Source organism: Rhinoderma darwinii, chromosome 9, assembly GCF_050947455.1.
Source record: "Rhinoderma darwinii isolate aRhiDar2 chromosome 9, aRhiDar2.hap1, whole genome shotgun sequence".
In the NCBI taxonomy this organism is placed as follows: domain Eukaryota; kingdom Metazoa; phylum Chordata; class Amphibia; order Anura; family Rhinodermatidae; genus Rhinoderma; species Rhinoderma darwinii.
The window spans coordinates 73,757,031-73,771,495 of NC_134695.1; the positions used below are offsets into that span (position 1 = coordinate 73,757,031).

At 45.9% G+C, this 14,465-nt stretch overlaps 1 protein-coding gene across 4 annotated transcripts in view; it reads left to right on the forward strand.

Moving 5' to 3' along the window:
• The first annotated feature begins 4,817 nt into the window (after positions 1–4,817).
• Positions 4,818–14,465, forward strand: part of SBF2 (SET binding factor 2) — a 210,325-nt gene continuing 200,677 nt past the window's right edge. For all 4 annotated transcript variants that reach the window (XM_075838160.1, XM_075838161.1, XM_075838162.1 and 1 more), the window contains exon 1: positions 4,818–4,956. In XM_075838160.1, coding sequence (XP_075694275.1) covers positions 4,902–4,956 — 55 coding nt within the window. In that variant the 5' untranslated portion in view covers positions 4,818–4,901. The remainder of the gene's footprint in view (positions 4,957–14,465) is intronic.

Genomic DNA, 14,465 nt, shown 5'->3' on the forward strand with positions numbered 1-14,465 from the left:
ATGTACAGTGAGTGATATAGTGATTAGAGGCAGTGTATATAGATATAATGTACAGTGCAGTGATATAGTGATTAGAGGCAGTGTATATAGATATAATGTACAGTGCAGTGTTATAGTGATTAGAGGCAGTGTGTATAGATATAATGTACAGTGCAGTGTTATAGTGATTAGAGGCAGTGTATATAGATATAATGTACAGTGCAGTGATATAGTGATTAGAGGCAGTGTATATAGATATAATGTACAGTGCAGTGTTATAGTGATTAGAGGCAGTGTGTATAGATATAATGTACAGTGCAGTGTTATAGTGATTAGAGGCAGTGTATATAGATATAATGTACAGTGCAGTGTTATAGTGATTAGATGCAGTGTATATAGATATAATGTACAGTGCAGTGTTATAGTGATTAGAGGCAGTGTATATAGATATAATGTACAGTGCAGTGTTATAGTGATTAGATGCAGTGTATATAGATATAATGTACAGTGCAGTGTTATAGTGATTAGAGGCAGTGTATGTAGATATAATGTACAGTGCAGTGTTATAGTGATTAGAGGCAGTGTGTATAGATATAATGTACAGTGCAGTGATATAGTGATTAGAGACAGTGTATATAGATATAATGTACAGTGCAGTGATATAGTGATTAGAGGCAGTGTATATAGATATAATGTACAGTGCAGTGATATAGTGATTAGAGACAGTGTATATAGATATAATGTACAGTGCAGTGTTATAGTGATTAGAGGCAGTGTATATAGATATAATGTACAGTGCAGTGATATAGTGATTAGAGGCAGTGTATATAGATATAATGTACAGTGCAGTGTTATAGTGATTAGAGGCAGTGTATATAGATATAATGTACAGTGCAGTGATATAGTGATTAGAGGCAGTGTGTATAGATATAATGTACAGTGCAGTGATATAGTGATTAGAGGCAGTGTATATAGATATAATGTACAGTGCAGTGTTATAGTGATTAGAGGCAGTGTGTATAGATATAATGAACAGTGCAGTGTTATAGTGATTAGAGGCAGTGTATATAGATATAATGTTCAGTGCAGTGTTATAGTGATTAGAGGCAGTGTATATAGATATAATGTACAGTGCAGTGATATAGTGATTAGAGGCAGTGTATATAGATATAATGTACAGTGCAGTGATATAGTGATTAGAGGCAGTGTATATAGATATAATGTACAGTGCAGTGTTATAGTGATTAGAGGCAGTGTGTATAGATATAATGTACAGTGCAGTGTTATAGTGATTAGAGGCAGTGTATATAGATATAATGTACAGTGCAGTGATATAGTGATTAGAGGCAGTGTGTATAGATATAATGTACAGTGCAGTGTTATAGTGATTAGAGGCAGTGTATATAGATATAATGTACAGTGCAGTGTTATAGTGATTAGAGGCAGTGTATATAGATATAATGTACAGTGCAGTGTTATAGTTCTTAGATGCAGTGTATATAGATATAATGTACAGTGCAGTGTTATAGTGATTAGAGGCAGTGTATATAGATATAATGTACAGTGCAGTGTTATAGTGATTAGAGGCAGTGTATATAGATATATTGTACAGTGCAGTGTTATAGTGATTAGAGGCAGTGTGTATAGATATAATGTACAGTGCAGTGTTATAGTGATTAGAGGCAGTGTATATAGATATAATGTACAGTGCAGTGTTATAGTGATTAGAGGCAGTGTATATAGATATAATGTACAGTGCAGTGTTATAGTGATTAGATGCAGTGTATATAGATATAATGTACAGTGCAGATTCAGACGTTGCGTACGTTTTTACATTTGTTTCAATACATTTTCTGGCAAGTTAGTTTAGACGTTGCGGAAAACTCCGCTGCGGACCATAGGCTGCGGTGCAGAATTTTCCCTCCGCAGCAGCTCATAACGTTGCGGAGAAGCGGAATTTCACTGCGGATTTCAGCCTTTGCAATGCAAAAACTGAAATCTGTGGCAAGTCCGCTGTGATATCTACAATGTCTGAATTACCTGTCAAATAGGCAAATGTTGCTGCAGATTCGTTACGTAATTGCCCCAAAACTGCACCAACATTTGCAGTGGAAAAACTCTTCCACGTGTGAACATGCCCTTATAGTGATTAGATGCAGTGTATAGATATATAATGTAGAGTGCAGTGTTATAGTGGCTAGATGCAGTGTATATATAATGCAGTGTTACAGTTGTTGGCAGTGTGTGTGTATATACACACATATACAGTGAAGGAAATAAGTATTTGATCCCTTGCTGATTTTGTACGTTTGCCCACTGTCAAAGTCATGAACAGTCTAGAATTTTTAGGCTAGGTTAATTTTACCAGTGAGAGATAGATTATATATAAAAAAACAGAAAATCACATTGTCAAAATGATCTCTATTTATTTGCATAGTGCACAGAGAAATAAGTATTTGATCCCTTTGGCAAACAAGACTTAATACTTGGTGGCAAAATTAACCTAGCCTGAAAATTCTAGACTGTTCATGTCTTTGACAGTGGGCAAACTTACAAAATCAGCAAGGGATCAAATACTTATTTCCTTCACTGTACACATATATATATAATGCAGTGTTACAGTTATTGGCAATGTATGGTGAGATATATATATACACTACCGTTCAAAAGTTTAGGGTCACTTAGAAATTTCCTTATTTTTGTAAGAAAAGCACAGTTTTTTTCAATGAAGAGAACATTAAATTAATCAGAAATCCACTCTATCCATTGTTAATGTGCTAAATGACTATTCTAGCAGCAAACGTCTGGTTTTTAATGCAATATCTACATAGGTGTATAGAGGCCCATTTCCAGCAACCATCACTCCAGTCTTCTAATGGTACATTGTGTTTGCTGACTGTGTTAGAAGGCTAATGGATGATTAGAAAACACTTGAAAACCCTTGTGCAATTATGTTAGCACCGCTGTAAACAGTTTTGCTGTTTAGAGGAGCTATAAAACTGACCTTCCTTTGAGCTAGTTGAGAATCTGGAGCATTACATTTGTGGGTTCGATTAAACTCTCCAAATGGCTAGAAAAAGAGAGCTTTCATGTGAAACTCGACAGTCTTTTCTTGTTCTTAGAAATGAAGGCTATTCCATGCGAGAAATTGCCAAGAAACTGAAGATTCCCTACAACGGTGTGTACTACTCCCTTCAGAGGACAGCACAAACAGGCTCTAACCAGAGTAGAAAGAGAAGTGGGAGGCCCCGCTGCACAACTGAGCAACAAGACAAGTACATTAGAGTCTCTAGTGTGAGAAATAGACGCCTCACAGGTCCTCAACTGGCAGCTTCATTAAATAGAACCCGCAAAACGCCAGTGTCAACGTCTACAGTGAAGAGGCGACTCCGGGATGCCGGCCTTCAGGGCAGAGTGGCAAAGAAAAAGCCATATCTGAGACTGGCTAATAAAAGGAAAAGATTAATATGGGCAAAAGCACAGACATTGGACAGAGGAAGATTGGAAAAAAGTGTTATGGACGGACGAATGGAAGTTTGAGGTGTTTGGATCACACAGAAGAACATTTGTGAGACACAGAACAACTGAGAAGATGCTGGAAGAGCGCCGGACGCCATCTGTCAAGCATGGGGGAGGTCATGTGATGGTCTGGGGTAAAGTGGGAGATTTGTACAAGGTAAAAGGGATTTTGAATAAGGAGGGCTATCACTCCGCAACGCCATGCCATACCCTGTGGACAGCGCTTGATTGGAGCCAATTTCATCCTACAACAGGACAATGACCCAAAGCACCTCCAAATGATGCAAGAACTATTTAGGGAAGAAGCCGGCAGCCGGTATTCTATCTGTAATGGAGGGGCCAGCGCAGTCACCAGATCTCAACCCCACAGAGCTGTTGTGGGAGGGGCTTGACCGTATGGTACGCAAGAAGTGCCCATCAAGCCAATCCAACTTGTGGGAGGGGCTTCTGGAAGCATGGGGGGGGGGGGGGAAATGTCTCCCGATGACCTCAGCAAATTAACAGCTCGAATGCCAAAGGTCTGCAATGCTGGAATTGCTGCAAATGGAGCGACCAAAGCAAAGTGTGAAGGAGAAAATCATTATTTCTAACCTTGTCAATGTCTGGACTGTATTTTCTAGTCATTTTGCAACTCATTTGATAAATATAAGTGTGAGTTTTCATGGAAAACACAAAATTGTCTGGGTGACCCCAAACTTTTGAACGGTAGTGTGTATATAATGCAGTGTTACAGTTATTGGCGGTGTATACAGGGCCGCCATCAGGGGGGTATTAGGGGTACTGATGTGAGGGGCCCGGCCAAACCTAATTGAAAGGGGGGCCCGGCAACTGCCGCGACTTGAGTTTGGTAGAAAAAAACACCAAAAGAAAGTCGTGAGCTGCGGGCCCCCCCTCTCGTCATGGGGGCCGTCAAACACCGCCCGCGCGCGACCGATCGCGCGCACCCTCAAACTCCCGAGCGTGCGAACGCCAGCGAGGCAGGGACTCCTAGCATCGTACATAAGTATGATGCTAGGAGCCCGGCTCCCTGCACTGTGTTCGGTCCGGTACTTGCGGCCGAAATACGTCCGTCAATTACGGACGTAATTAGTGTGTGAGCACATACCCTCAACAGGTGGTGCCACGGTAGGGGGGCCCATAAAATTTAGCTGTATGGGGCCCTGAAATTCCTGATCGGGGCCCTGTATATATAGATACAGTGCAGCGTCTCATTCAGAAGTCCATTCAGTGTCAGTATACGGCAGGTCCCGCCCCCTATTTGGTTTCTCCGGCGCATGCTCAGTAGCCTAGGGCTGTTTACGCCTGCGCAGTGCTCAGTAGGGTACTGTGCCCCTCAAACATGGCCGAGCTGCTGCGGCCAAGATGCTGAGATTTTCCGTGGGAAGGAAGGATTGCGGGGAGCCATGGCGAGGCTGGCTGACTACTTCATAGTGGTGGGATATGACCATGAGAAGACAGGTACGTGCGGGATCACTATGTCGCTGATTTGTTTTGTGAGGTGACGAGGATGCTGCTGCCGCTGCTGCCGCCTGTCCCCCCCCCCCCATATATTTGGGATCGTCCCCTCCGTGCATCTTGTCTCGGTTGGCACATACTATGTGTTCCAGATGGGGGGTTGCGCTGTTGTTACCCCTGTTCCAGCCACTACCCCAGTGTTTTGTAAATTGGGAATGTCTCCCTCCCCTCATGTCACATCCTGAATGACGCAGGGGGATGTCCTCTCCCAGCACAATGCAGCGGCACGGCCACCAGAGGCTGTCAGATACAGGGGGACCCCAACATCAACCACTGGGAGTTAAGAAGAGGGTAAGAGTGCCCCCCTAATCACAGGGGACAGGATATGTGCCCCCCCTAATCACAGGGGACAGGATATGTGCCCCCCCCCCCTAATCACAGGGGACAGGATATGTGCCCCCCCCCTAATCACAGGGGACAGGATATGTGCCCCCCCCTAATCACAGGGGACAAGATACGTGCCCCCCCCTAATCACAGGGGACAGGATACGTGCCCCCCCTAATCACAGGGGACAGGATACGTGCCCCCCCCTAATCACAGGGGACAAGATACGTGCCCCCCCCTAATCACAGGGGACAGGATACGTGCCCCCCCCTAATCACAGGGGACAGGATACGTGCCCCCCCCCCTAATCACAGGGGACAGGATACGTGCCCCCCCCCCTAATCACAGGGGACAGGATACGTGCCCCCCCCCTAATCACAGGGGACAGGATACGTGCCCCCCCCCCTAATCACAGGGGACAGGATACGTGCCCCCCCCCCTAATCACAGGGGACAGGATACGTGCCCCCCCCCTAATCACAGGGGACAGGATACGTGCCCCCCCCCTAATCACAGGGGACAGGATACGTGCCCCCCCCTAATCACAGGGGACAGGATACGTGCCCCCCCCTAATCACAGGGGACAGGATACGTGCCCCCCCCCTAATCACAGGGGACAGGATACGTGCCCCCCCCTAATCACAGGGGACAGGATACGTGCCCCCCCTAATCACAGGGGACAGGATACGTGCCCCCCCCCTAATCACAGGGGACAGGATACGTGCCCCCCCTAATCACAGGGGACAGGATACGTGCCCCCTCCTAATCACAGGGGACAGGATACGTGCCCCCCCTAATCACAGGGGACAGGATACGTGCCCCCCCCCTAATCACAGGGGACAGGATACGTGCCCCCCCTAATCACAGGGGACAGGATACGTGCCCCCCCCCTAATCACAGGGGACAGGATACGTGCCCCCCCCCTAATCACAGGGGACAGGATACGTGCCCCCCCCTAATCACAGGGGACAGGATACGTGCCCCCCCCCCTAATCACAGGGGACAGGATACGTGCCCCCCCCCTAATCACAGGGGACAGGATACGTGCCCCCCCCCTAATCACAGGGGACAGGATACGTGCCCCCCCCCCTAATCACAGGGGACAGGATACGTGCCCCCCCCCTAATCACGGGGTACAGGATACGTGCCCCCCCTAATGATGGGGTACAGGATATGTGCCCCCCCTAATCACGGGGTACAGGATATGTGCCCCCCCTGATCACGGGGTACAGGATATGTGCCGCTCAGTCTGGGGGTGGCTGCTTTATGCCGTCCCATCCAGGAATCCTGCAGCCCCGGTCTGGTTGTGGTTGTGGGGGGGAGGGGGGGCTGGAGCTGCTCCCCATCAGTTGACCTGGGTTCAGTGCTTTCCCATTGTTCGGGGGGTGACGCTGTATTTTGTTGGTTACTCTATGCCCCCTGTAGTTATTCTCCTGGGCAGTGTCGCCCCCATGTGCCCGGGCAGCTCCCCGGTTGTATGTTTCGGATATCCCTGTGTTGTCAGATTCACCATAGTGATCGCTGCCCCTGGCATAGGCTGGGCCCTGGTTCAATGCCCAAATGTCTGCAGCGCCGCGCACTTTGGTGGGAACTTTTCCTGCGCTCCTATAAGTTCTTCATCTATAAAGTGTTTTACTAGCCGTAAATCAGGAGTCGCCACCGTCACGCGCGTCTTTTATCACAGCGACATTTTTCTGTCTTGTTGCTGCGGCCATGTTGTCTGGTTTGGGGGCTCACCCTGATTCCACCATAAACCCCATAAATGATGAGCCTCCGAGTCGTCTCCCAGTGTCAGGCGCTGAAACGAGACGGTTCTTATTTATCTGTCTCTGGGAAAGCTGGGTGATAGCCATCATGGAAACAGCCCCCACACGGGTCACTCAGCCCCCCTGCCCGTCCCCTGCGCGCGTTTCCTTTACACCACTGCTGATTCATTTCGCCGCCAGATTCGTCCATTTCTCTGTAAAGGATGAACGTGATTCGCGTGTTTTGCACAGAAACGAGTCTCTGTTGTAAACCCTTCGTTCGCTCGCAGGCGTCGTATTTACACCTGATTTATCGAAATATCCGTGAAGACGTTTTTGAAGAAACGAGGCTGAGATTCCTGTGTAAAAGAGAAACTGTCCTTGTTGCCCATAGCAACCAATCACCGCACAGCTCTCATTTTTCAAGATCAAAATAGAAATTAAAAGCTGCTCTGTGATTGGTTGCTATGGGCAACAAGGACAGTTTCTCTTTTCCACAGGTTTCTCCGGCGTTCTCCTTGTATTGTGATAACGTGGTCACGTAAATGGCGCCTGGGATGGAGTTATCCATCGAAGAACGATCTTCCATAGTCGCTTTGAGAATGCAGGGCGTAGTCTGCGGAAAATTGCGGTTTCTCTTGGTGGCGTGCAGTGAGGGTCGAGAAATGCGCCAAAAACAAGAGTGTGCGTGATCGACCCCAACCTGTTCCAAACAGAAGAGAACAAAACATCGGGTCAGATCTGAGGGGCTGTGATGGAAACGAGGAAGAAAAGCGCGCCAATCTCGAGTCAGACGCCGCCTTGTAGCCCGTGACTTGAAGTGATGGGCTGCAGCCTGAAAACCGTTGTTTAGGTCCATTAATACAATGAAGAGGTTGTTGTGGGCTAAAAAGTACAGGACTGGACCAGTAGTCAGTGTAAGAAGGTTCTGGTCCAAGAGGCGAAAGTGCGCTTGTCATGTGACCTGACCGGTGAGCGCGTGCGTCCTGCTTATATTCCGCCCACAGTCCAGCATGGAGAAGGGTCCATTATGGTCTGGGGATATTTGGGAGGTGGTGCGGTTGGTGACGGCTCTGTTCAGGTTCCTTCGTCGCAGATCCGGCCAAAAATACCGGAAACCATAGTGCCGCATGTTGCGCTTTTATTTCCAGTAAAACCCCGGACACCCTTTCAGAACCCATTAGGCCCTGTTCACGCACAGTTTTTTTTTTGCAGGTGAAAAAATCGGCCTCAAAATTCCATCTGTAATTTTGAGGCAGATTTTGACCTGCCTGAACGACGTTTGTCGTGTTTATCGGCCACGGACATTGAGCGATGCGGGCAAAAAAACGCCAAGAAAAATGCCTCACATTGATGTTAATGGGAGGTTAGAGACGGAAAGACCAGAAGGAAAGGCATAACGCTTCTTTTTCCCGCAAGCGAGGAAATAAACGCCTCCGGCAAAAACCTCTGCAATAAAAACTCTGTGTGAACAGGGCCTTGAAGTCAAGGAGCTCCGCTGGTTGTGTTGCGCTCCTCTTCTGGTATTATCCTTGTTCTGCGCCTACAGGTGTGGTTTTTGAAGTGTTTTTATGTGCGTTTTTTACACTTTGCAGAAATATCCGCATTTTTATGCTGCAGGTTTTGGTGCATATTTTTTAAAAACTAGTCCGATACAATTCGCAAGCGGAAACGCAGGATAGATTGAGATGTTGCGGATTTAAACATTCGCATTGCAGGTCAATTTAAGGCCGCATTCACACGAGCGTGTGCGATTTGCTCGTGCAAAAGGCACTTGACAGCTCCGTGTGTCATCACCATATGATGTGCTTTTCGCGCAGCCGCCATCATTATGACACTCTGTTTGTAGCACGTGGTGCTTTTCTGTTTTCAATCATAGTTTTGACCGTTGTTGCGTGAATCACGCGCGTCACACGGAAGTGCTTCCGTGTGGTGCGCGTGATTTTCACGCACCCATTGACTTTAATGGGTGCGTGATGCGCGACAAACGCAAAAACATAAGACATGTCGTGAGTTTTACGCAGCGGACACACACCCATAGACTAATATAGGTCCGTGCGAGGCGCGTGAAAATCACGTATATACCGTTCGTCTGAATAAGCCCTAAGTGTAGAAAAAAATCTAGACGAGACTTCTTGAAATCTTTTACTTTGCTGGTTCTGTATTACGCTGCGGATCTACTGTACGAAAATATGCGCAGCGAATCCGCATCGTGTGCTTTTGGCCTTAGACAAGTGACCGCCTGACGTCCCGCGTGCTCCCTGCTGTGATCGCTGGGACGGGGGGACGACGACTGATGAGAGAAATGTCAGGAGATGAAGGTTCAATGTTCATGAAAACAAAAAACATCTTTATCTAAATACAGAATCCAAATTCATCACAAACAAAATATTTCCCAAATATTGATGGTCAGGGTGAGGTATTAAAATGAATGAGCAGTGGTATATATCTCCGGTGCGTATATCTCCCCAGTATATATACACCTCCATCCCCTGTATATATCTCCCCAGTGTATATATACACACCTCCATCCCCTGTATATATCTCCCCAGTATATATACACCTCCATCCCCTGTATATATCTCCCCAGTATATACACACCTCCATCCCCTGTATATATCTCCGGTGCGTATATCTCCCCAGTGTATATATACACACCTCCATCCCCTGTATATATCTCCCCAGTATATATACACACCTCCATCCCCTGTATATATCTCCCCAGTATATATACACACCTCCATCCCCTGTATATATCTCCCCAGTGTATATATACACACCTCCATCCCCTGTATATATCTCCCCAGTATATATACACCTCCATCCCCTGTATATATCTCCCCAGTGTATATATACACACCTCCATCCCCTGTATATATCTCCCCAGTATATATACACCTCCATCCCCTGTATATATCTCCCCAGTGTATATATACACACCTCCATCCCCTGTATATATCTCCCCAGTATATATACACACCTCCATCCCCTGTATATATCTCCCCAGTATATATACACACCTCCATCCCCTGTATATATCTCCCCAGTGTATATATACACACCTCCATCCCCTGTATATATCTCCCCAGTGTATATATACACACCTCCATCCCCTGTATATATCTCCCCAGTGTATATATACACACCTCCATCCCCTGTATATATCTCCCCAGTATATATACACCTCCATCCCCTGTATATATCTCCCCAGTATATATACACACCTCCATCCCCTGTATATATCTCCGGTGCGTATATCTCCCCAGTATATATACACACCTCCATCCCCTGTATATATCTCCCCAGTGTATATATACACACCTCCATCCCCTGTATATATCTCCCCAGTATATATACACCTCCATCCCCTGTATATATCTCCCCAGTATATACACACCTCCATCCCCTGTATATATCTCCGGTGCGTATATCTGCCCAGTATATATACACACCTCCATCCCCTGTATATATCTCCCCAGTGTATATATACACACCTCCATCCCCTGTATATATCTCCCCAGTGTATATATACACACCTCCATCCCCTGTATATATCTCCCCAGTATATATACACCTCCATCCCCTGTATATATCTCCCCAGTATATACACACCTCCATCCCCTGTATATATCTCCGGTGCGTATATCTGCCCAGTATATATACACACCTCCATCCCCTGTATATATCTCCCCAGTATATATATACACACCTCCATCCCCTGTATATATCTCCCCAGTGTATATATACACACCTCCATCCCCTGTATATATCTCCCCAGTATATATACACCTATCTCCCCAGTATATATACACACCTCCATCCCCTGTATATATCTCCCCAGTATATATACACCTCCATCCCCAGTATATATCTCTCTCCTGTATATTTTCTTATATATCACGTATTGCTTCTTTTTTTATGCATATTTACTGTTTTAGGATTCTGGGCAAACTCATGGCCATTCTAATTGCCACCCAACTTTCCCAGAAACCCAAATAGTTCGAATATTTTTTTTTATTAAACCACAAAATAATGATCCTGTCTTTGAGGTGACCATGATCCGCCCCGTGTCCCCTGTTTTCCAGTAGATGTGGGTACAGCGACCTTCTTTTGGGCCCCAGTAGCTTGTGACCCTTATATCCAGGTAACCCCTTGTGGCCCCGTATCTTGTTGACATCCTCTTCTCAGTCCCGGCGTCCGCAGTAAACTGTCACTGCTGGATACAGTAGAGAATGAGAAATTAATCAGGCCGCCGTGACTGCTCTCACCGGGGCGAGCACCCAGCTTTCTCACACCCCTGAATGACACATTGGTCTAGTGATGCAGTTGTATACCCCTCCTCTCCTGCAGCTTAGAATAACATATCAAATCTGTCATTCAGAAGTCTAGAAAGGATAAGCTGTAATGGCGGCCATGTTGGTTGTCACCCAGCTTTCCTAAGCACAGATATGACTACAGTTGTATCTCTATTACTCATTCAGTTGGCTGGGACCTATCGTCAGTCCGTTTTAAGGCACAGACTGCTTAATATTGGTCCTGTTGGCTGAATGATCGATGCACCTTATGACGGGTTATATGTGTAGGTCCAGGTTACTTGCTGCAGTATCCTTATTGGAGTATGGATGGACAAAGCATTGTAAACTGTGGGAGACATTTTGCCTTTTGTGGCCCTGCAATAAGAATTTCCATAGACCTGAATAGAAGACAACCCAAAAAATTGTGGTTTCTGTTCTAAATGGGAACCAATATGTAAGTGGGAACAGAGTCTAATACTTCACACAGCTGAGTGTTTGCTACAATTGTATCCAGTCTAGAAAATGATATGAGAGCTAAACAGTCTGGACTCTTACAAAGCAGCAGTCTGAGTCTGTGATGAGACATTAGGTGGATTTGAGACTACTTCAGACTCCAGTAGACAATGCAGCTAATCTGGAGTCACTGACCATAGCTGTGAACTGATAGAGCAGAGCTGCAGTGTAAAGCATAGGGAGGGACAGAGTAGCAGCCTGAGCCTTTGATGAGAGAGGAGGTGGATTTCAGACTACCTCAGAGTCCCTGATCATAGCCGTGCACTGATGGAGCAGAGATAAAACCCTCATGATTTATACGTCGTGAGCAGCGTTTGTGGAGATGTAGTGTCACGGTTGACACGGAGAGTCCATGAATTTGAAGCTTTCGTTTTTTGTTTTTTTTGCTGCGACCTCCATCTGTACAGGTAGTAGAAAGCTAAATACGGCCAAATTATGGGGTACAGGGGGGAGATAATGGGTGAAGTGCTCCGAGGACAGGCAATTTCCTGACCGCCTGTGTCTACTCCCTTCTTAGATCCGTCCAAAGACAGACAAGTACGGACAAAATCCTCTGGAGCCAATATCTTGGAGCGACTTGCGCTTTCATCCGGTTTGTCGATATTTATCTCTGCATAATGTATCAACGTTCTGCAACTTTCCATAGACTTTGTGTACAATCTTTCACCATTTTCAAGATCTCTGCTTACTGTCAGTGAATGGGGGACATGTTTGTTTACATCCAGTGGCTGAAAACCTATCCTGTCCTAATACTTCTCACAGCTGAGGGTTTGTTAAAGTTGCATCCAGTAAAGACAATCCTCTGTGGACTCCAGACTAATACATTTTTACCTGCACTGATACATTGTAACAAACTATCAGGACAGTGAGGGATTTATTAATTCTGTCCTAACTGTAGGCAGGATAAAACTAGACCAGACAGGCAGAAACCTTGCCATATTTATCACAATGGCGCACCTTGTATGATAAATTTGCCGCATCTTACTAGACGTACATTACCCCGGTATGTTTAGCCCAAAAAATGGCGTACACCATGAATAAATCTGGAACATTTTGTGGCGACTCTCAGCCACGCCCATTTTTGAAGATACTTTTCAAAACTGTCGAGGAAGGTGCAAGAAGTGTCTCAAACATATAATAAATGTGCCGCACGCCACGTACAGCAATTTTTGGCACAATTTGTGCAGGTATTCTGCCGCATTATGCTTTGTGAATGTCCCCATTATGTTTTTTTTGCCCAGTTTTAGAAATCTCTGTTTTCTGTAAATTTCCTCCTCCCCTGGAAGTGAGAAACCCCGTGATTCAGAGAAAAAGCAGAAGTTTCAGTGACTGCATAGAAGATTCCGCGTGTCGTGAGGAGCGCGCACTCCCGGCGTCCTGAGACAATCTGATCGGAAACTGCAGCGACCAATGTTAATAATTGTCCTCGGTGCGCGAATCATCGGCAGCGATCTTCCTAATAAGGGTATGTTCACACGTAGTCAACCAAAACGTCTGAAAATCCAGAGCTGTTTTCAAGGGAAAACAGACCCTGCTTTTCAGACGTTTTTTTACCAACTCGCATTTTTACCAACTCATTTTTTTACCAACTCGTTTTTGGAGCTGTTTTCATTGGAGTCTATGAGAAAACAGCTCCAAAAACGTCTGAAAGAAGTGTCCTGCACTTCTTTTGACGAGGCTGTATTTTTACGAGTCGTCGTTTGACAGCTGTCAAACGACGATGCGTAAATAACAGGTCGTCTGCACAGTACGTCGGCAAACCCATTCAAATGAATGGGCAGATGTTTGCCGACGTATTGTAGCCATATTTTCAGACGTAAAACGAGGCATAATACGCCTCGTATACGTCTGAAATTTGGCCGTGTGAACATACCCTAACTCTACATTTTCACGCGTTATGAGATCGCTGCGCTCATTCTGGAAGTGGTCATGTGACTACAGCAGCGGCTTGTTCCAGCTTTGTATGTGTATAGAGCCAGAACATTATACGCTGCGGTCACGTGACCATCGGACGACATGTCGATCTCAGGAAGGGGACCCAGAAGGAACGTTTTTAGTCCGTGTTCATGAGTTTAAGAAAACGGGCAATTCTTGACGACTCATTTCAATCCTAGAGCAGTGATTGGCTGATACATGTTTCCTGCATAGCATATTGGTTATTTGCCGTGATCTATTCAGGTTTGTCCATGACGATACAGTAATAATCCCCCCCCCCCCCTGTGTTGTCTCTCACTGTATTGCATTTTGGGAGTAGTGGAGGTAGAGCCGGTGGTGGTTGTTCACAGGCAGTCAGTATGTCATTGGGAGCGGAAATGGTGGTGACGTATTTATGTTGGGTGGGGGGCGCTGGGATCTCTGCGCTTTGCGTGTATTCTTTAAAAAACTAAATATAAGGTCCATTTCCCCTGTGCATCATGGGACGCAGATGGCCGCTCAGTACAGATGTCTGTGTATATTACACCAGGACATGGGAACCTCTGCAAAACTGGGATTCACAGGCCATGTCCATCAGCACCTAATACAGTGCAATACCTTCAATCCGGAACTTGATAATCCAGAAAGTCCGATAATCCGA